The sequence below is a fragment of the Acartia tonsa genome, chromosome 11 (genome assembly GCF_053477335.1).
Source record: "Acartia tonsa isolate MP-2025a chromosome 11, ASM5347733v1, whole genome shotgun sequence".
Taxonomy (NCBI): domain Eukaryota; kingdom Metazoa; phylum Arthropoda; class Copepoda; order Calanoida; family Acartiidae; genus Acartia; species Acartia tonsa.
This window is the reverse complement of record NC_137270.1, coordinates 22685212-22706404: the sequence shown is the minus strand read 5'-3', so window position 1 is coordinate 22706404 and position 21193 is coordinate 22685212. Positions and strand designations below refer to the sequence as shown.

At 32.0% G+C, this 21193-nt stretch overlaps 1 protein-coding gene across 1 annotated transcript in view; it reads left to right on the top strand.

Annotated features, from left to right (window-relative positions):
- Positions 1–591: 591 nt before the first annotated feature.
- LOC145331192 (uncharacterized) overlaps positions 592–21193 on the top strand; it is a 51663-nt gene continuing 31061 nt past the window's right edge. Inside the window, exons 1-2 of the mRNA XM_080175814.1 lie at positions 592–787; positions 14668–14749. Coding sequence (XP_080031940.1) covers positions 14669–14749 — 81 coding nt within the window. The 5' untranslated portion in view covers positions 592–787; position 14668. The remainder of the gene's footprint in view (positions 788–14667; positions 14750–21193) is intronic.

Below are 21193 nucleotides of genomic sequence, written 5' to 3'. Positions count from 1 at the left end.
TCCATGATCTAAACTTTGTCATAGCTACTTAAGATTTCAACGGTATAAGAGAACAGTATCTGATAAATGTAATTAGATTTGATTATAAGATGCGAAAGAAAAGTGTATTATTGTATAACAAAATATTATAATACTAACTAGCGGCAGGGCCACTAGCATCTAGGGACAATGTATCCAAAGAGGTAGAAAGGGGCTAGAAAGATAGCTTAAAACCATTCCTAGATTAAAATCTAAAGATAGAATAGCCCAAATTCAATACGGGATCTTAAGCTTCAGACCTAAAATCCTTACTACTTTATATCATAGGATAAATTTTTGTTATGAAAGCTTTAATTTAGGTTAAGAAACATAGGACTATTCTTTCATAAATTAACTTGATAGCAGCTGCTGATTTAAATTTCTGTAAAAAAAAATTCGGCTACAACCTAGAGATTTTATTTAAATCGGCTGCAACTTTGTTCGAGATGCGAGTTGCAGCTGTCGATACAAGGCTTTGAGTCAAGAGATACAAAAGTAAGAATGACAAATAATAATTAAGTTTTGAGTGGCTTAATAAAAAAATCTAATATGTGCTCATTTTCTTTCAGATAAAAATGTGTTCCTTCATCAACATATGTTGTGATATAGTCGTCAAGTGCTAAAAATGAAAGTTAGTTAATATTTAGACCCAGATTTGTGATATTTTTTCTACATTAGTAGCGCAGCTACTATATAGATAGTGTTGTTTTATATAAATATATATTATATACAGTCAGCCGAGCGGCATTAGAAATCATTTCACATACAGGTAAGAAAAACTTTTTATTTTGTGACTATTTTGACCCTTGCATCAAGAAGCTATGCATTTTAATAAGCATGGGTTAGAGAAAAATAGCATAAAACCATTTATTGTATGAATGCAAATCTTAATACTTTACTTACAAGACAAGTATATTGAAACAAAGGGTTGTGTTTCATTTATTTTGACCTGCACCCTCAATTTATAACTTTTATAAGAGGCCATAAGAGTTAATTTAGTTTATTAGTCATTGTTATGTTCATGTTTTGATTAACAAAATAGAATAAAACATGACCAGGATCTTTACAAAGCTTACCGAAATCTTACTGAACAATAACATACAAACACACATCCATCGAATTTGTCATCTGCAAAATATCAATGAAAATTCTGCTCTAAAAATTTTGCATAGTGTTTTGGATTTTTCGTTTCTGATACATTTTACTTAAAAATGCATAGAAATTGGCGAACCATATAATTTTATTATAATGGCTAAACACTTCACTGTAAAAACTGAATTTTCTATTCATAAATAACAATAAATTTGGGCAGCTTTTTACAGAGAGGGAGGGAACATTGCCACATTTATTTATTACTCTATTCCCCGAAGTTCTCTGATTGCGTTTTCTTATTCGTTGCTTTTCCATTAGATTTTAATTGAATTGATCTTTAGTTTACTGATCATATATCATAAGAAAATTGAACTCTCACTTGATCTTTTTTTTGGACCAATGAAATTCATCCTATATTTTCCACTTAAGGTCATACTTTTTAACCTCCCTCCTATGGCACTTCTAAAAACCTTTACTCAACCTAAAGATTATACTTACATTTTTGTCTAGAATCATTTCCCTTATTTGGAAACAATTGTCTTCATCTTGAAAATATTTTTTTTCAATTTTCTTAGCAATATGTATATAAATATTTAGCGGAAGCGGTCACATATCTTTGACATTTCCTACAAAAGAAATAAGAGTTATTTTATTCTTCACTGATTTTTGCATAATTTTTGGTGGATTTTGTTTTATTTCAAAAATGCACATTGTTTTGTTTGAATATAAGATTTTTTGAAAAACATTAGGACTAGCAAATAGCTCTTGATTTAATAAGCTGCTGTATTTACTGAAACGATATAGTTCTCGAAGCTTCTTAAGAGCTTGTTGGTTATAGGTATGCTTAGATCATATAAGATTGAAAAAAAACATTAAAAAGATATTGGAATTTTTTAACAATTATCCATGTTAGTAGTGAAAACATTACCTTTAATCAAAATTCAATAAAAGTACTCAAAGTTTATCAGCCTACGAATAAAATAACTTAGCTTAGCCATAGACGTTGTAATTTACCTCCTCCTTTTAGTAAGCCCATAGATCAGCTATATTAGTACTCAGATTACATAAATAGCTGTCAATTTTTTTATATTTATTTTAGAAATGTTGTTAAGGCTTATTAACAATTGTGTTAGTATGGTTAATGTTCCATAGGTAGAAACCATGTTGTCACCAACTAATCAACAAAAACAATGTTGAGTGATATGGTCGTGATTTATAGTTAAGCTACCAATTATTGGTAATTTCTTTTTGTTGCCTTTGTTTTACTCCTTTTTTTGGTGGTTTTCCTGAAAGTTCATAGTTGAGCTCAGATCCACTACCCCCCTTATTTTCATAAAAATTGAAACTAGGCGGGGATTCGCTATTTTTAGATGTTGTGATCCTGGTTCAAACTAAAATTTTATCGCAAATGACTTTGAAATCTTGTATTATTAATTTTTTTCAGTTTAAAAAAAAACACATAAAGCTGTTTGCTTTAATTTTACTTGTTTCATCTAATATGACGTTTTATAGATATTAATATACATACAATTACATACGTAGTCGTACATACATGCGTCATATACAATCATCCTATAGAAAAAAGCAAAAGGAGAAGATAAAGAACTTGGAAAATGCTGGTCCGAAATGGTTGTACTTTTCTGGGAAGCTTGCTTTATGAATCTCTTGGGTTATTCTTGAATTCCCTTGATCTCCTCTAGAGGCTAAGGACGAATCAACTAGTATAGAATAGGATGTAAAAGTATTACGTTTTGTCTATCTTCTAAACCATCTTTAACTTTAACCATATACGCAAGTTTAGGTACAATTATTCTTAAATACAAACCATCTCTGACATATAATAATCAGGAATATAAAGGGATGAGACAATGGCCGATAAATTGATGTACATCACCAATAATGATACACAAAATTACCTCTTCTGTAGATTAAAATTAGTAGTTGAAATTTTAGGACTCTCAACTTGATGAATTAACCGATCAAAATTTAATAAAAGTTCCCAAAGTTGTTAAGCCAACGAATTTGATTCGATTTTAATTTAATCATTTCCTGTTCTTTGTTATTATTTGTTTTTCATAATACCGTCCCTATCCCTTACTGGACGCAAGTATTACGCCCTCACACACACTACACACACACACACACACACACACACACACGTACACACATATGCGGCTTTATAAAGCTCAGAGCGTAGATTTCTCCAGTCGACCTTGAAATTGGTTGAGCCCTTGTATCCGAATTCTTTTACTTTACATTTCTTTAAATAAGCTGACTATCAAAAAAAAACTTTCTGTTTTTTTTCAAGACAATTAATTTGATATATAAATTTGAGTTTAATATTAACAAAAATATCAAAGCTAGCTTTTTGTAAACCAAAACATTACGCAAAAAAAATTCAGTGCTAAGAATTTGGTTCGGCTTAACGGATTTCTCGCGCTTAATTGGTTGAGACTCTGTAGAAAGATGTTAATCAATGTAGGGGGTAAATAGATTATAGATATAAAGACATTGGACATACAAATAGACAGATGGACAATGGATAATTAAGGATAGACATATTGGATGGAGTTCATAAAAATAGAAAGACATATATATTTAGAATGATAGACACAAAGACAGATAAATAGATAGATAGAATGACATTGGACAATGGACAAATTAGGATGGATATATTGGATGGACACTGAGTAGATTTGTAAATTTAAAGTGATATACTCAAAGAAATAACATTCATAACAAGAAAATTTACACTACAGATAGATAGATAGATAGATTGATGATAACATGAGTATAAGATTTGTAGGTACTGTAGTTATATGGAAGAATATACATTTGGTTAATTTCTAATTAACATAATTACAATGCATATGTTAAAGAAAATAATATCTAAGAATTTAAGAATCTAAGTTAGTTTTATGACTTTTAGAGCATACCTAAATTTATATATTTATGATAACCCAAATATTTATTTCTATAAGCATGATTAGTAAACTTTAACTATTATAAATAACTATTTACTTATCTTTTTAGTAGTGTATTAATTTCTCCTCCTAAATTTGTTCATCTGTCCGTCCGCCCGTCAATGCAGCAACTTTTTAGGAAAGACTGCTGTTTTTGTTCTTTTATAAAGACACCCCTTGCCCATCTTTCTTTCAATTTTTGTGACCACTGAACCACTGCTCTATAACTCACTTTTTCCATCTGTCCTTGCATGATATTTCTTGCAGATGTTGTCATACGTGTTAATAAGTTTATATAGTACACATAACCTAATCTACTAAATTACATACCCATCTTTTTTTCTAGCGTTATATCTATTTCTTTTTATACTACTAGAGGCTTTGCCAAAAGAGGTAATTAAAAAACAGTGATAATGCAGCACCAAGTACCAATTACCTGTACCAAAAAAAATTGGATGGGATTTTTTTGTTCCTGGGGTCGTTGGGGATGTCCCAATAGCCTAAAACAACCACAGGACTAATAGGTTTATTAACTGAAGAGTAGTTACCGAGCTCTTAAGAGACAGACGGGCGGACAGACATCGTTCTAATTTGTATTATAGATGATAATCAAAATCAAGAAAGACAACATCCATATAAGCGAAGCTGAACAAATCATTAAAAACAAACATTAACAATTATAGAGTAACAACTCATTTTATATTAATTTTAACTTAATTATAGAGATGCATTGCTGAAAATTTTTTTAAACTAAAGGTCCCTGGGACATAAAGACTTGTCGGAATTGATTAAAGAAATGCTAGGCTATTGTAACTAACTGATACAGGAATCGTCGTGCCAAGTTTGAATTTAATGGGACAATTCTAATATGCCTAAATTAAGATAAGAGCTTTTAATAATCAGCATACAAACAGACGAACAGACATAATTCTATTTTGTATTATCATAATCAGAGAGAGGACAATAGGCTGTTTATTACACTAGGCCCCAATAACTTTTTCTTATTTGTTGGCTTAACAGCTTTGGGGATTTTAGTGAGTTTTGATTGGTTGATTGTTGATTGGTAAAACGTTTCAACCACTAATTATTATGTAAAGAAGTAGTAATTTTGTGTATGATCATTGGGGATGTACGTACAATGTACATCAATTTATCGGCTTATTCTTATCCTTTTAGATCCTTGATTTTTAGTTGAATAGAAGTTTTCTCTTGCATTGAGTAATAAAACAATGGGTTTAATAGAACTATAGTTTCTTTTCATTATCGCTGTTTATAATCTATTTGTTCAGCTTATAGTTTCCTTTCTATCTATCTACTTATTTTACGTAACGATAATTGGGAGGTGAAGGGTTCGAATCTCAGTCCAAACAACTGTTAAAAGTTGTAACTACTACTGCTGTATATATATATTATTACTTGGATCTTACAACAGATTTTTATGTTCTCTTCTAATAAAGATAAACACGAAGCGGGCTAAAATAACGATTCCCTCCTTACCACAATCCCTCCCTTCCTACTGGATGAACGAACTAACCAATAAATAGCAACCAAAATTGACGACAATTTTCCCCTGTCATAATATCCACGTATATTTTACATCCATTGATGCATGATGGTGACATTAATGGTAAGAGTTGTTGGAATACATTAGCCCAAAACAGGCGCATTTCATTATTATGCAAAGTCTAGGTCTTACGTCGTGTAATCTATTTATATATCTAATGTCCTATCCTTTCCCGAGCCAACCCAGTTTCAAAGATTTATTTAATTTGTTGGTGCCTTGGCCTTGCTAAAAAAGGATGTGTGTCCTTAATTTTAGGTGTTGGAAAAGTAAATCGAAGTTTCTTAATAGTAATTCCTTTTCATTCCTTTCCCCTCTAGGCCTTTAGGGATGTCTTACCAAGATCGGGGGTAATTCAACTTGGGTAAATTGAATCTTTTTTTGTAGACTGGGGGATGTAGTAGTTTTTTCCTCATGCAAATATATATGCAACCAATGATTTAATCGAAATAATAGGTTTCTTGTTCAGACTTTTGAATATATTATTTTTTCAAGAATGACACTCTTTAAGTATTAATTACGTTTGTCTATTGTATAACTATGATTTGCTAAGCTCCGCTTTCATTAATTTATTAATTCTTATTAGTTTTTAAAAGCAAAGATTTTCTATAATTAGGGTTGGTCCGTCCGTACATCCGACCTGTACAATTGGGTACGATTTAGATAGTGTAGCTACTCTTTCCAAAAGTCCATTTGAAACATGTTGCTTTTTTTACCTTTTAACAACAATTTTTGTGTGATAAAATTATCCCATTCATCGGATATTTCGAATACTGATTACTTACAACAAAGTACAATGTTATAAGCGAAGTATCTCTGTAATTAAGTCCTAAAAAAGTAAGTATGTCCTTAAACATTATCATGTATTGAAACAGTTTACAAAAAAATTACTTACACTCTTGCTTAAGACTTATGCAAATTTATATTCTGGTTCATCAGTTTTGAAACTCTACGAGTAGTGATGTTCGTTTGTCCTACAGTTTCAAATCTTCGCTTTTATGGATGTTGTTTCTCCCTTTTTATTTTCAATGTCTTGAACTTTAATGATTGTTGGTTGTAAGTATCTATTTGCAGGCATCTAAAGGGATTAGACAATGGCCGATAAATTGATGTACATACCTAATTTTGATACACAAAATTATCCCTTTTGTAGATTACAATTAGTAGTTGAAACGTTTGGACACTCAACTTAATGAACCTACCGGTAACAATAAAATAAAAGTCCCCAAAGTTCTTAACCCAACGAATAAGAAAATGGCATTATAAAACTTTGAGGACTAATATAATAAGCAATGTCTCCACCCTCCCTGGTCTATTTGTATTGTCGGATATTTGTGGTGTCACCTAATGTTTAGATTAGCACGCCTTCACCAGTAAGGAATAAGGACAGTCAAACTTATTAACAAATTATAAGAAATAGCAAACTTTAAAAAACTTGCATTCTTTATGTGATCATAAAAGCTCATATCTAATCGTATTATCAATTATAGACGAGTATTTTTTGTTTTAATGAATTAAAATACTTCCTAATAGAAAATGAACAAAATCTTTTCGACATTTTTTAACTAAAATCATTTTTAAGTTATCTTTTCGTGTTTGCATCTATGAATTGCCTAAAATCATGGGCATAATTGCCAATGTACAATTAATTATTTCAATTATTACAGATCATTCGAAAAGGGGAACTTTTCAAATTGTTTCAAATTAAACACTCTAGTCTTAAATTTTTTAACCCAGTTCTACCGTTTCCGAGATATATTTTTTACACATAAATAAACAAACAAAGACACACATGTAGCTACTTTAGTAAATACTAGAGGCCTTGGGGCTATTTATCTTTAGTGTTACCCTCCCCAAAAATAGTTATATACCTTCCCAAGACCTATGAGAAGCTACCCTGTGAAGGAGAACCATATCGGTTTAGCAGTAAGCGAGATCCTTCGGTACAAACAGAAAAACATCCTGTTACTTTATTTTTACTTTATTATTATTTATTACTTTATTTAAATACTAGCGGCTACGCCCCTAGAGGCCTCTAGGGGCACTTGAGGAGGAGAGAGTCGAATTTGATAATTCAATTTCTTATTTTAGATTTTAAAAGAAAAGTTTTAAAAAATTTACGTTTGATGTTTATTTTTCGTTGAACTCTCTTTCTAAAATTGGTAAATTTAAAAAAAAATTAATTTCTCTTGGGAGGGTGGTGGTTCCCTCCCCCAAAATAGTTATAAACCTTCCCGGGACCCATGAGAATCTACCCGGTTCCATCGGGATTCCTCCCACACGGGATCCCTCCCACTGAATTCCTCCCACGGGATTCCTCCCAAACGGGATACCTCCCACACGGGATTCCTCCCACACGGGATCCCTCCCACGGAATTCCTCCCACACGGGATCCCTCCCACGGAATTCCTCCCAAACGGGATACCTCCCACGGGATTCCTCCCACACGGGATCCCTCCCACAGAATTCCTCCCAAACGGGATACCTCCCACGGTATTCCTCCCACACGGGATCCCTCCCACGGGATTCCTCCCAAACGGGATCCCTCCCACGGGTTTCCTCCCAAACGGGATACCTCCCATGGTATTCCTCCCACACGGGATCCCTCCCACGGTATTCCTCCCACACGAGATCCCTCCCACAGAATTCCTCCCACACGGGATACCTCCCATGGTATTCCTCCCACACGGGATACCTCCCATTGTATTCCTCCCACACGGGATCCCTCCCACGGTATTCCTCCCACACGGGACTCCTCCTAAAAATGTTTCAATTTTTTCCCATTTTCAATTTTTCAGGGTGGGGTGACCTTCCACACCCCTGTAAAAAAAAAATTTATATAATTTTTTTTTTCATTTTAAAATTTTTGAGAGGGGGTCACCTTCCACAGCCCCCTAAAAAAAAATTTTTTCAAATTTTTTTTTTCTTTTCATTTTCAATTTTGTTGAGAGTGTGGTGACTTCCCACACCCCAAAAAAAATTTTTATTCAAATTTATTTTTTTCTATTTTCAATTTTGTTGAGGGTGGGGTGACCTCCAACACCCCCAAAAAAATTTGTTTTCAAAATTTTGTTTTCCTTCATTTTCAAATTTTAAACTTTACAGGGGGATGGAGTAACCTCCCACATTCCCCTGAAAAATTTTTCAAATTTATATTTTTTGCCATTTAAAATTTTTTTATTACTAGAAGAAAAAAAAATTTAGGGGGGTTTTGGAGGTCACCCCAACCCAAAAAATTTAAATCCAGAAAAGAAAAAAATTTGAAAAAAAAAATTTTAGGGAGGTGTGGAAGGTTACCTTACCACCGAAAAATTGAAAATGGAAAAAGAATAAAATTTGAAGAAAAAAAATTTTTAGGGGGGTGTGGAAGTTCATCCCACCCCCGAAAATGAAAAAAAAAAAATTTGAAAAAAAATTTTTATGGAAGTGTTGGAGGTCACCCGAACCCCAAAAATTTGAAAATGAAAGAAAAAAAAATTTTTAGGGGGTTGTGGAAGGTCACCCCACCCCGAAAAATTTTAAAATGAAAAAAAAATTTGAATAAAATTTTTTTTTTCGGGGTGTGGGAGGTCACCCCACCCTCAACAAAATTGAAAATGGAAAAAAAAAAATTTGAAAAAAATTTTTTTTTAGGGGGGTGTGAGAGGTCATCCCACCCCCGAAAATCTTAAAATGAAAAAAAAAAAAATTTGAAAAAAATAAATTTTATGGAGGTGTGGGAGGTTACCCCAACCCCAAAAATTTGAAAATGAAAGAAAACAAATTTTAGGGGGTTGTGGAAGGTCACCCCACCCCAAAAAATTTAAAAATGAAAAAAAAAAAAATTTGAAAATTTTTTTTTTTACGGGGGTGTGGAAGGTCACCCCACCCTGAAAAATTGTATATGGGAAAAAATAGAAACATTTTTAGGAGGAGTCCAATGTGGGAGGAATACCGTGGGAGGGATCCCGTGTGGGAGGAATCCCGTGGGAGGTATCCTGTTTGGGAGGAATCCCGTGGAAGGGATCCCATGTGGGAGGAATACCGTGGGAGGTATCCCGTTTGGGAGGAATCCCGTGGGAGGTATCCCATGTGGGAGGAATTCCGTGGGAGGGATCCCGTGTGGGAGGAATACCGTGGGAGGTATCCCGTGTGGGAGGAATACCATGGGAGGTATCCCGTGTGGGAGGAATTCCGTGGGAGGGATCCCGTGTGGGAGGAATACCGTGGGAGGTATCCCGTTTGGGAGGAATCCAGTGGGAGGGATCCCGTGTGGGAGGAATACCGTGGGAGGTATCCCGTTTGGGAGGAATCCCGTGGGAGGGATCCCGTGTGGGAGGAATACCGTGGGAGGTATCCCGGTTGGGAGGAATCCCGTGTGGGAGGAGTCCCGTGTGGGAGGAATACCGTGGGAGGGATCCCGTTGGGAGGAATCCAGTGGGAGGAATTCCGTGGGGAGGAATCCCGTGACTACCATTTTTTTGTACTACAGTTTTGTGATTTAATGATAATTTAGCAGTACAAAACTATGAATAGAAAGTGACAGTAAACAAATTATATTAGATATGAGAATTACGTATTTCCCTATCTTATAATTTTACTATAGAAAAATGTACAACTAGCAAAGATTACAAAATATATCATTTATGTAAGCTGTCGAACAAACGGAAGCCAAAGTATTTTTAATAAGGTTATCTTATTGACCAAGCTATTAATTTTAGCCAGCAATGGGTATAGGATTTACAAGTATATAATGACAGGGGAAAATTGTTGTTAATTTAGCTTGGAACTCGTTTATTGATCAGCTCTTCATTCAGTAGGACGGTGTGGATGATGTAAATGGGTTGGATGGGAGTAATCGTTTATTTAGCCAGCTGCGAGTATATCTTTATCAGAGTATATGGAAATCTGGTGCAACATCCAAGAAATAATAAGTCGCTATAAATTTAGCAAGCATTTTGTTTTTAAGTTATTTTTTTTCTGTTAATGGATATGATCGCTATTGCTAAGTTTTTTTATCCTCTTTATTATCTTTTCACTTAATCTTGAAGCATGAATTGCAAAATTTCCAGAAGATTTGGAATTAGACGATTTTTTTGGTCAGCTCAAATTTACCAAAAAAAATTAATGTCATATTTTCATCAGCAGAAATGGGAGAGAGGAGGATAAATTAATCTTCTCCCAATTTATTGTGTGTGAAGTAGTCATGCACATGTTTTTATTTACAAAAGTAATTTGATGTAGATCTGTATGTAGCTTAAAATCTCGATAACCCTTAAACTGATATGGTTCTCATTGGCAATGAAGCTCAAAATAGGTCCATTGAAGGTTTATAATTATTTTGAGTGACAGTACCTTCAACTTTTCAAGAGAATTTGCCACTGAATACCATATTCAGAAAATATGTAAATGGTTAGTGGAATCCTTCCCCCCTTTATAGACTTCTAGAGGTATAGTTTTTAATCCTTATATAAATTAACATGCTCTGCGTCTGTCTGTTTTGAAATTTGAAAGCATATAAAGATATTTTGGGCAGCATAGATATCATACTTAAAGCAAATGTCCTCTCTCTGCCTAAAATTAAGCTCTATCATAATAAGACACATTTTAGATTACTAAATTTTCATCAAAAAGAAGAAACAGCGTTATTATAAAACATAAATATATTATTATAGTCCCAGATTTTTATCAGATATATTTGCTTGGTTCTTTTTCAATGACTAAATGAGAAGCTTCACTGAAAACTGTCGTTTATTTTTACATAAAAATAATACACTATGGATCTACATAAGATAATGCTTAATAATGCTTAACCAATATTTTGTCTCCCATTAACAGTTAGCTCACAAAATATTGTATTATGCTCTTAGTTATAGAGTAGTTGTTCATCTAATATTTTGAAACTGTATGAGTATCCCATTAACAGTTAGCCCACAAAATTGTATTGTGCTCTTAGGCATAAAGAAATTTTACAAGGATATAAGCTTTGGTAAATAATCAATATATCCTGGACATAAAGAATATATTTGCTGTTAAGATATCGCTAATCACTGAGTTAATTAAGTTTTGTATTTAAAGGAAACTTCATATAGGTCCCAGGAAACAATTCAAATAGATAAGTAAACGAACACTTAACAGACGCCTATAGTATACATCTTTTTATATAAAGTAGTAAGGTTTCTTTGGTCTGCAGCGTAAGATTTTTAATTACTGAATTAAATTCTTCATTTTGGGAATCCTTCACATCGTTCCATGAATGGTTTTAGGCTATCTTTTATGTAGATATAAGTGTTGGGATGGTTTTAGGCAGTTTTATATTAAGATTTAAGTGTTTGGATTGTTTTAGGCTATTTTATACTTTTTTTTTATAATTTCTGCCATCTTCTAGTAAAAAGGGGCACAACCACTAGAAGGATGTAATAAAATATAACCAATTACTTTTCCTGTGGGCTCTGCAAAAATTTAGAGAAAATATTCTTTCATTTGTCCTTGAAGCCAAAGAAAATGCGGGTGTGCGTTTAAAACACAGCAAATTTATTCTTTAAAAAAGCAAAAGTATAATTACTTTAGTAATTAATTGGTTCAAATAAATTGAAATGAAAGTTTATCTGTATGTCTGCATAAACGGAATGGGCATTTTTTTTGGCTGCTATTAATAACAGACAGCTAAAATATTTCAGATATTCCCTAAAAAGAATCTACTCTTTACCCTACATTTTTGAATTAATCTTTAAATCAATGATAGATTATCATTTTGATTTAATCTTCCCCTGACCGATAATTTCCATTTCTATAACTAACTTTTCAGTCCGTCAGTTTTGCTGTTGTGAAAATTTATCCTAAAAGCAGAAACATACTACACAATATAAATTTTTCATAAAAAATGTTGGAAATTTCTCTATTTTATTGTTTAATTGAAGGGGGTATTAGGAACGATTTCATTTTCATAATGGTTCTAAACTTCAATCGTAGGGATTTGAAGTTTATAAAATCTATTTTCTTTTGGATAGCCTCATAAGAAAATAGAAAATAAATCTGTTTTTCCAGTAAAAATCTCGCTTATATCAATAGTCCTATTTGGTTGGCCTTTGAGAGACGTAGATCCTTGGTTTATTTAAAGGAAAGGGGGGGGGAGCTAAACAACTCTCTAGAAAAATCAGAAATTGGACCAAATCGTCTTTATTTTTATCGAGTTGACGTAAGTAGGCCTTTATCATCAAATAATATACGGTTTTATTTATATTTTTTATGATGAAAATATTATTTAGTTTATTATCTTTATGTTTACTTATAACTATGCAGTCATTAATATGAAGGTTAATTATAAACTAAAAATGAATGATCAAATAAATTGGACGTGGGGTGCATAAATTCACCCTCCCCCTCCCCTAAAAAAATATGCACCTTTTTTGTTTGTTTTACCTAAATAAAATACACTTATGTGGGTGGGGGTAACTGCTTATTTGAACTTCGTCTATAGCCTCTAGTATTTTAAATGGAACTAGAGTATATTTTAACGAGGGATTTAAAGGGATAACACAATGGCCGAAAAATAAATGATGATACACAAAATTACCCTTTCCGTAGATTACAATTAGTGGTTGAAACGTGGGGTCACTAGACTTAGAACCAACCAATCAAAATCCAATAAAGTACCAAAAGTTGTAAGCCAATGAATAAGAAATCTTGGAATAAAACTTTGGGGACTAGTGTGATAAACAGGCCAATGTCCCCTCCCTCCCTGCAACCCAGTGGTATATGTTAGAAGTTAGGGAAGTCATATATGTATCATATTTAGCCTTTTAGTCTTTTAAATCAAATTAAGATAATGTTTAAATAGTTATTTCCTCAATGTTATTTCTCATAGAGTAAACAAAATGTTCAAAATGTACAATAAAAAACTTTTTCATTTGTTGGTATTTTTATTAGGAAATACAATAATTGAATTAGATTCGATCAATTGATAGAAAAAGGTGTTTAATTTTGGACAAAAGATGTTTACACGACAACATTTCCGCTTCAAATGACGACCCAGGTAAGTGTATTCTGAGAAAAATTCTGAGATCCTAATATCTTACAAAATTAAATAGTAAGGTTTTTTGTCTGAAGCTTAAGATCTCAGAAATTAGTGGTCTGAATTAGTTGTACTTTACAAGGAAGCTTTATAAATGTCTTTAGGTGGATTTTCGCCCTTTTTCTGACATCAGACCCCTTCCCTAGAGGCTAGAGACGAAACAAATAGTATTCTTTAAAATATTATAGTAAAACACTATGGAAAGAAATATTCCCATCGCAACCACCTTATGCAAGGCTAGGAAATTTAAAAATCACCCATTTAACCTACGTTTTAATGAACTAGTGTAATTATATTTTGTTATAGTTAAACTATACATAACAAGTTTATTTCAAATATTTTTAGTTTTCAATTTCAAAAGTAAATCAAGTTTTTTTTTATAGTTAATTTTAGTTCTTAGAGTTTTAAGGTATCATATTATTTTTGGTCTTTTTAAAAAATATTTGTTTTTCTTGTTCTTATTCTTTAATCAATGACAGATTTATTTTTTCCAATTTTACATCTTTTTAACCAAAAAAAATATTGTGCCACCTTTAAATAATTCTTCATTTATTGGTAACTTCCTTGTGATTTTAAATGTAGAAGATTTATTTTTTCTATTCACATTTCTATATATTTGCTAGTAATTTAATTATCTCTATTTTTATGCATCTATCTATTTAAATAAGCGTGTTATTTTTATAAATTACAATATTTCCCCCCCCCCCCCCTAAACACCTTTGAAACCCCTCATTTTACCCCTCTTAAACCTTTGAAACCCCTCATTTTACCCCACTCAAACCTTTAAAACCTCTCATTTTACCTCTCTTAAACCTTTTAAACCTTTCATTTTTCCTCTCAAACCTTTGAAACCCCTCATGTTACCAAACCCTCAAACCTTAGAAACCCATCATTTTACCTTCCATAAACCTTTGAAACCCCTCATTTTACCCCTCTCAAACCTTTAAAACCTCTCATTTTACCTCATCATCTCTTTTTAGGATGCGTACCTTCCTGTTAACGTGTTTGATAGGCTCCTGTGTCACACAAAGAAACTACAGAACAAATCAAATTTATAATCAGGTAAGTGATCTGTTTTCTTTTGGGGGAGGAGGCTGAATTCTCAAAACCCAGGTGAGACAGACTTTCAGATACTTCATACTATAAAAATAAATTTGTTTTTGGGGGTGTAATTTTTTTGATTGAGCGTACACCCCCAAAATATATAGTGAAACCTTCCCTGGACCTGTAGGTAGCTTCAATATAAAGGAGGCTCATATGTATTGAGCGGTTAGCAAGTTACTGCAGATAAAACCTTTTTCGTATTCATTCGAATCTGGTGGATAGGAACCGGTTCTCATCCATACGAAAAAACTATGTCTAGCATCGTATTATATCCAGCTTTCTACGAATATAAAAATGTACAATCATAAGATTAAAACCAGTTTTTTTAACCTGTGCCTTCGGCATCTCGGGGCTAAAAAAATGGTTTTAATCTTATAATTGTACATTTTATATCCGCGGAAAGCCGTTTATAATACGATGCGAGAAATAACTATTACTGCTTTATATAATCAAATATGATACTTTAAAGCACAGTTGAAAATCTGACACATTTTTTCGTTCCTGTTATAAATGATTCAACAAGACAAATAACAAAAGGTTATATAAATAAACACTCTTAAGTCACAATAATATTTATATAAATACATTTATCTAATGTTTATGGGTTTAATCACTCGGGTTATTAATTGTAAATTGCTTTCAGAACTATTTTATAGATTAATTTTCAATATTTTAAGTTTTGATTCTTAAAACGTTTCAGTTGACTATTATATTCTCATTTTGGTAAATTTTGTTATTTATAATTAAAATCAACTTCGTGTAACCTCTTTTTGTTGTTGTTGATATATTTTTTTTTTTTTTTTCTTTAAAACGTTGAAATATGTTTGAATTAAAAAAAAAAGATAAACAATTTATACAACAAATTTCTTGTTGTTTTTAAGAATAAGATGTACAATTGTTTGATTGTTGTTGTCAATGACATTATTGTTTTATAGCACGGTTTTAATTGTTTTAATTATAGACCATGCAAATGGCATTTAAACTTTGAATTAAGGTTGAAAATTACTTCCGCAGAAAAAAAGTTTGATGCAGCCGCTAAAGTTAAAATCAACCATTATACTAACTTCCGAACTTAAAAATTCTAACAAAAATTCGTTTTAGATATTGTAGTGTTTTCTTCAGGACGTTGGGGGCATTGACTGTAAATTGTACCACTGCACTGGTACTCAAAGTTTTATAAACATGCCAATTGACTTTAAATCTTTGTCCATTTTTATCAAATTAAACTTGTTTTTTTTTTAAAACTGCTTTTTCCGTTTAAAAGGTATCTGAAAGAATTAAACATTACAATAAATTCAAATGTATTTTACTTTTTATGAAAATTTTTGTCGAAAAGTTTGGACACTACTAGTTCAAAACCAACCAATTAAAATTCATTGAAAGTACCCAAAGTTTTTTTTTGGCATGAGAGAACATGTTTTGGCACCAGTGCAATTTACAGTCCCCTCCCTCCTTGTTGTAAATATACTTTTAAATTTCGCCTACATGTTCATTTTTCTACTTTAAAATATGATGGTAGTAAAAATATGTGGACGTATTTTCTCACAAACATGTCATTTCTCATGGTAAGATCAGGGAGGGAGGGGACAATGGGCTCTTTATTACACTAGTCCCCAAGGTTTCATGAAATCGTTTTCTTATTCGTTGTCTTAAGAACTTTGTGGACTTGTATTGAATTTTGAGTTGAGTGTCAACCACTAATTGTAATCAGAAGGGGACATTTTATGGGTCATCATTGGGAATATACATAAATTTTTCGGTCATTGTCTTATCCCTTTAGATCCCTGTGGAAAAATGCAGTTTTGTCAAGTTAGTAGTGGAGCGTAGTTATTCTAGGATTTGATAATTTGTTCGTTTTACACATATTTTCCTCCATTCTAGACTTTTTTATGGTTGGGGGGGGGGAGGGATTGGTTACTTTACTTTTATGTAGGTTAATTTCCCCTAGCCTCCTTGGGAATCATAGAATTAAGATAAAGACCCAAGATAAGTTTCCCTGAATATTATTTACTAAATATTTCAGCTGTCTACGAGATCTTAAAGAACAATTAATAGGACATCAAGTAAATTTAGTATAAAATTCTAAATAAAAGCTTTTTTTTATTTTCGCTCAAAAGTATTGCTTTTCAACAAAAAAAATAAAGCAAATTTTATTTTGTTTTTATCTCCTGTCCTTCAGGTTCATTAAAATATTTATTTTTATTATATTTAATTAAAATAATCATATAATGTATACTTTTTAGGACTAAAACGTGTCAGAAAAAAGCAACAATTTTCTCAAGTAAAACATTTTTTTAAACAAGGATTACTAAATTAATAGGCAACTAAGTACACTGAAACACTAAACTATGGAAATAATATAGTTCAAGTTATAAAGCATTTAAGTGTTTTAAATAATTTAAGTAATTTTAAGATTGCAGCTGAGTAAAAACATTTATATATTTAAAAGAATTACCGACAAACCGATTCTTATTTACCTTGTGCATTAATTTGGATTATGTTTACAAAAAAAATCAGATAGACAACACTTTTTATTAAAGAATAGCTTTGCTTTTACAAAATTTCAACTACATTGTATGTATAAATAATGCATTTACAACTGGGACATGGACATATAAATTGAAAAATATTTTGGTTTAAATTACAAATTAAAAGTAATGTATTGCAAAAAGTGTTGCATATATGTTGTATGCAATATAGTAGCACTTTGCAGTATCTAAGAACCTTTGGTACACATTGACAGATAGACATCCTGTTATTCTTATAACAGGATTACTCATGTCCCATTTTTTAAGCCTTAAAAAGATTCCTTCATTAATATGTACCAAAATATTTGCCTTCTATCTATTTATTGGAAAAACCTTCCTTTTCTCTATGGGATAAAGTATCACAAGCATACAGTTTGTTCATTCTTATATTAGACTGATTACTCTTAGAATAAGCATTACTGCATTCTAGTTTATATTCATCAGATTCAAAGTTTAAAAACTAATAAATAGTTGTATAGTGATATGGTTTCTGACCATTTTCTTCTATAAAACCTAAGTTTTATGGTGATTTTAGGCTGTTTATTCTTCTATGTAGATTGGAAGTATATTATATTTTAGATTAATAACAACCAAATTAATTCTTGCAGTCCAAAATAAGCTCTAAAATACGTCATATTCTATTTAAAAATGCATCTCAAGTGCCTAGGGAAATCTTATACATGTTCAAGGTTACCCTTTCCTCAGAGATACAGGGATAGACCAATGTATGAGAAATCAATTACAAGTTTATTCTTCATGTCTCGAAAGCCTCCAACGTTTAGAGTAGTTTGTTTGCGGCTTCTGTTAAAATTAAAGGCTGTTTGGCTGAACATGACTTCAGTTGCGAGCACAGAACCCTCATCCCGCCCCCCCCCCCCTGTTTTTATACGCCTAACATATGTGGTTGGCACCATCTATCTATCTATATTTGGCTATCTTTTACCAAATAAAACCTTACCTTCGGCAATACACAAACATACTAAAAACTCATTTTAAAGTATGTTCTTACTCGCTAAACACTTTGAGGGAAACCACCATGGTTGCTGCTATCAATAAAATTAGGCAAAAAAATAATATTCAAAACTTTACCAAATACCCTTTTTAAATTTGGATTAATTTTTCTCGTATTCATTCGAATCCGGTGGATAGGAACCGGTTCTCATTCATACGAAAAAACTATGTCTAGCATCGTAATATATCAAGCTTTCTACGAATAAAAAAATGTACAATCATAAGATTAAAACCAGTTTTTTTAGCCGGTGCCTTTGGCACCACGGGGCTAAAAAAACTAGTTTTAATCTCATAATTGTACATTCTATATCCGCGGAAAGCCGTTTATAGTACGATGCGAGAAATAACTATTCGTACATTTACCTATCACTGTATTCCCGTATTTCGCATAAATCATATCATGGCATACACTTGCACTTTCCATAATTATCATGGATCTAAAGGGACAAGACAATGGCCGTAAATTATTGTACATGATATCCTAATAAACATAATTATTGCTTCTGTAGATTACAATTAGTGGTTGGACACTCAACTTAATAAACCAACCAATCAAATTAAAAAAAAAACCAAAGATGTTGAGCCAACGAATTACAAAACTTTGGCGACTAGTGTAATAAACAGTCCAATGTCCCATCCCTTTTTGATAATTATGCAAGGACAAAGGTTATTTTTTTTTTTTTGGGGGGGGGGATATTTTTTGTCTATTAGCGATTTCTCTGAAGATGTTTAAGGTACCCTCCACCAAAAAAGTTTCCTGGACCTTTAAGAAGCTTTAATGAAAAGGAGAACCATATCGGTCCAACAGTCAGTGGGATCTAAAGCTACAGACAAATAGACGGTCTATTATTTTACATAAGGATTATTTAAAGGTGTACATCAACTTAACCGTGTTATTACGTTCGTATCAAGTTTCATATTAACAAAAACACAAATCAATTATAGCGGGGATTTAACTAGTTGTGTGTAGTTCCCTTGAAAAATAGGGATATATGTCACTGCTTTTGGCCTACCTATTCTATTGACGTCATAATAGAGGGAAAGAGAAAGGGAAGGAGGAAAGAAATCCCCCAGATAAGAGTTGGGGTATAGGGTATTTCCTGACATCAATAGACAGCTATGGATTTAAGTAATGTTGTAAAAGTAAATGTTAGAAAATAGTATGTTCTGTTGTAATATTTTGAAAATACAAAACACTTTAGGTGCATACAATAAATGGAGTAATTTATACTGAATCAAATTAAGCTTGTCAATCATTTTGGTGTTCATTAACTTTCGCATGATTAATATTTACAAGGACACAATTCTTAAATGATAGTAACAGGATGTGTGACTATATGTGGCTAACAGTTAAACTGATTCGTTTCTTCTTTACAGGGATGCTTGTGATAAATCAAGGTCTGTATCTATTGTTGAAGACCCTGCCTAAAGAAATTCTCATACTTCTTGAAAAAATGACCCCCCCCCCCCAAAAAAAAAAGGTCGACTAAAGGCAACAAGAAGCCTATACAGGCCTAGTAAATAATTAGTGGGTGTTTTTAGAATTTAAGTTAATAAGAATACAAATAGAGTTTAATTTGAAGATTTTTTATAATTAACTGTTCCAATGATTGCAATATGTTATACATGTTCTGAATAGCAGCAGGATCTTAAGTGATAAGACAATGGCCGATAAATTGATGTACATCCCAACGATGATACACAAAAATATCCCTTCTGTAGATTATAATTCGGGGTTGAAACATTTAGACATTAAAATTATTGAACCAACCAATACTTTTTTTTTAATCCTCAACGTTGTAAGCCAACGAAAAAGAAAAAGTTATAATAAACCTTGAGGGGGCAGTGTAATAAACAGCCCATTTGCCTTTCCCTCCATGTATAAATAGACTATTTACAACTGAATCAAATTAAGGTTGTCAATTATAATTGTAAAGTACCCACTTCTGAAACTATTATTTTGTGCTTAGAGATTGAATTAGTATTAACAACGTTATATTGTAAATTGTATATGTGAATGACAGTCAGGAAAGTCGCACTGACTACTGATCCAATACAAATGACCCTATTAGAAATATAAAATACTTATAACTTCACCCCTACCCTTAAGAGTATTTGGTCCATGTATTATCATTATTTATTTTTATTTAATTAGCCACGGAATAGATGTTATAACCCCAACCAATATAGCATAAAACCTGAAATGTCAGTCTAGTTTTTCATTTACAAGATCTTGGTAAACAGACAAACATCCTGTTACTTCAGCATGTAGGATTAATATCTTTGTGGAGTTGAAGCAGATAATCTGGTATATTTTTGGTCTATTTTTAGGAAGTCTAATATATATTTTTATTATGGTGGTTTTGTACTTTTTTCCCTCGAACAGAGCCCATAGTGCCTCAATGATTTGTACATAATGTACAAATTAATCCTTTGTTGTTGGTCACTCATTGTGGCACATGCATTTATTTAGTGAGTATAAACTGTATAAACTCATTATATTGCAATTTCAACTCACACAGTTATGGAATCTCGACCACAAAGATTTTTTTATCCAATCTTGACAAGTGAGGTATTTTTGGAAAGAGGAATATACATAGAAAACGCATATGTAAATTAGAAAATCCGCAGAAATCATATTTGCAAGTTATTTGCAAAAATCTGCAATGTTAATTTGCAAAATTAATTTCTTGCCTTAAATGACTTATTTATAAATAAATCTTTTATGAAATATGTTTATCTATAAGTTTAGAACATACTTAAGGCAAAAAAAATTTCTTTAGTGTTACTTTTTTCACCCTATATATGAAAAAAGCAGTTTCTCACAATTTATGATAAAAAAAGGTATAGGAACAAAAAATGT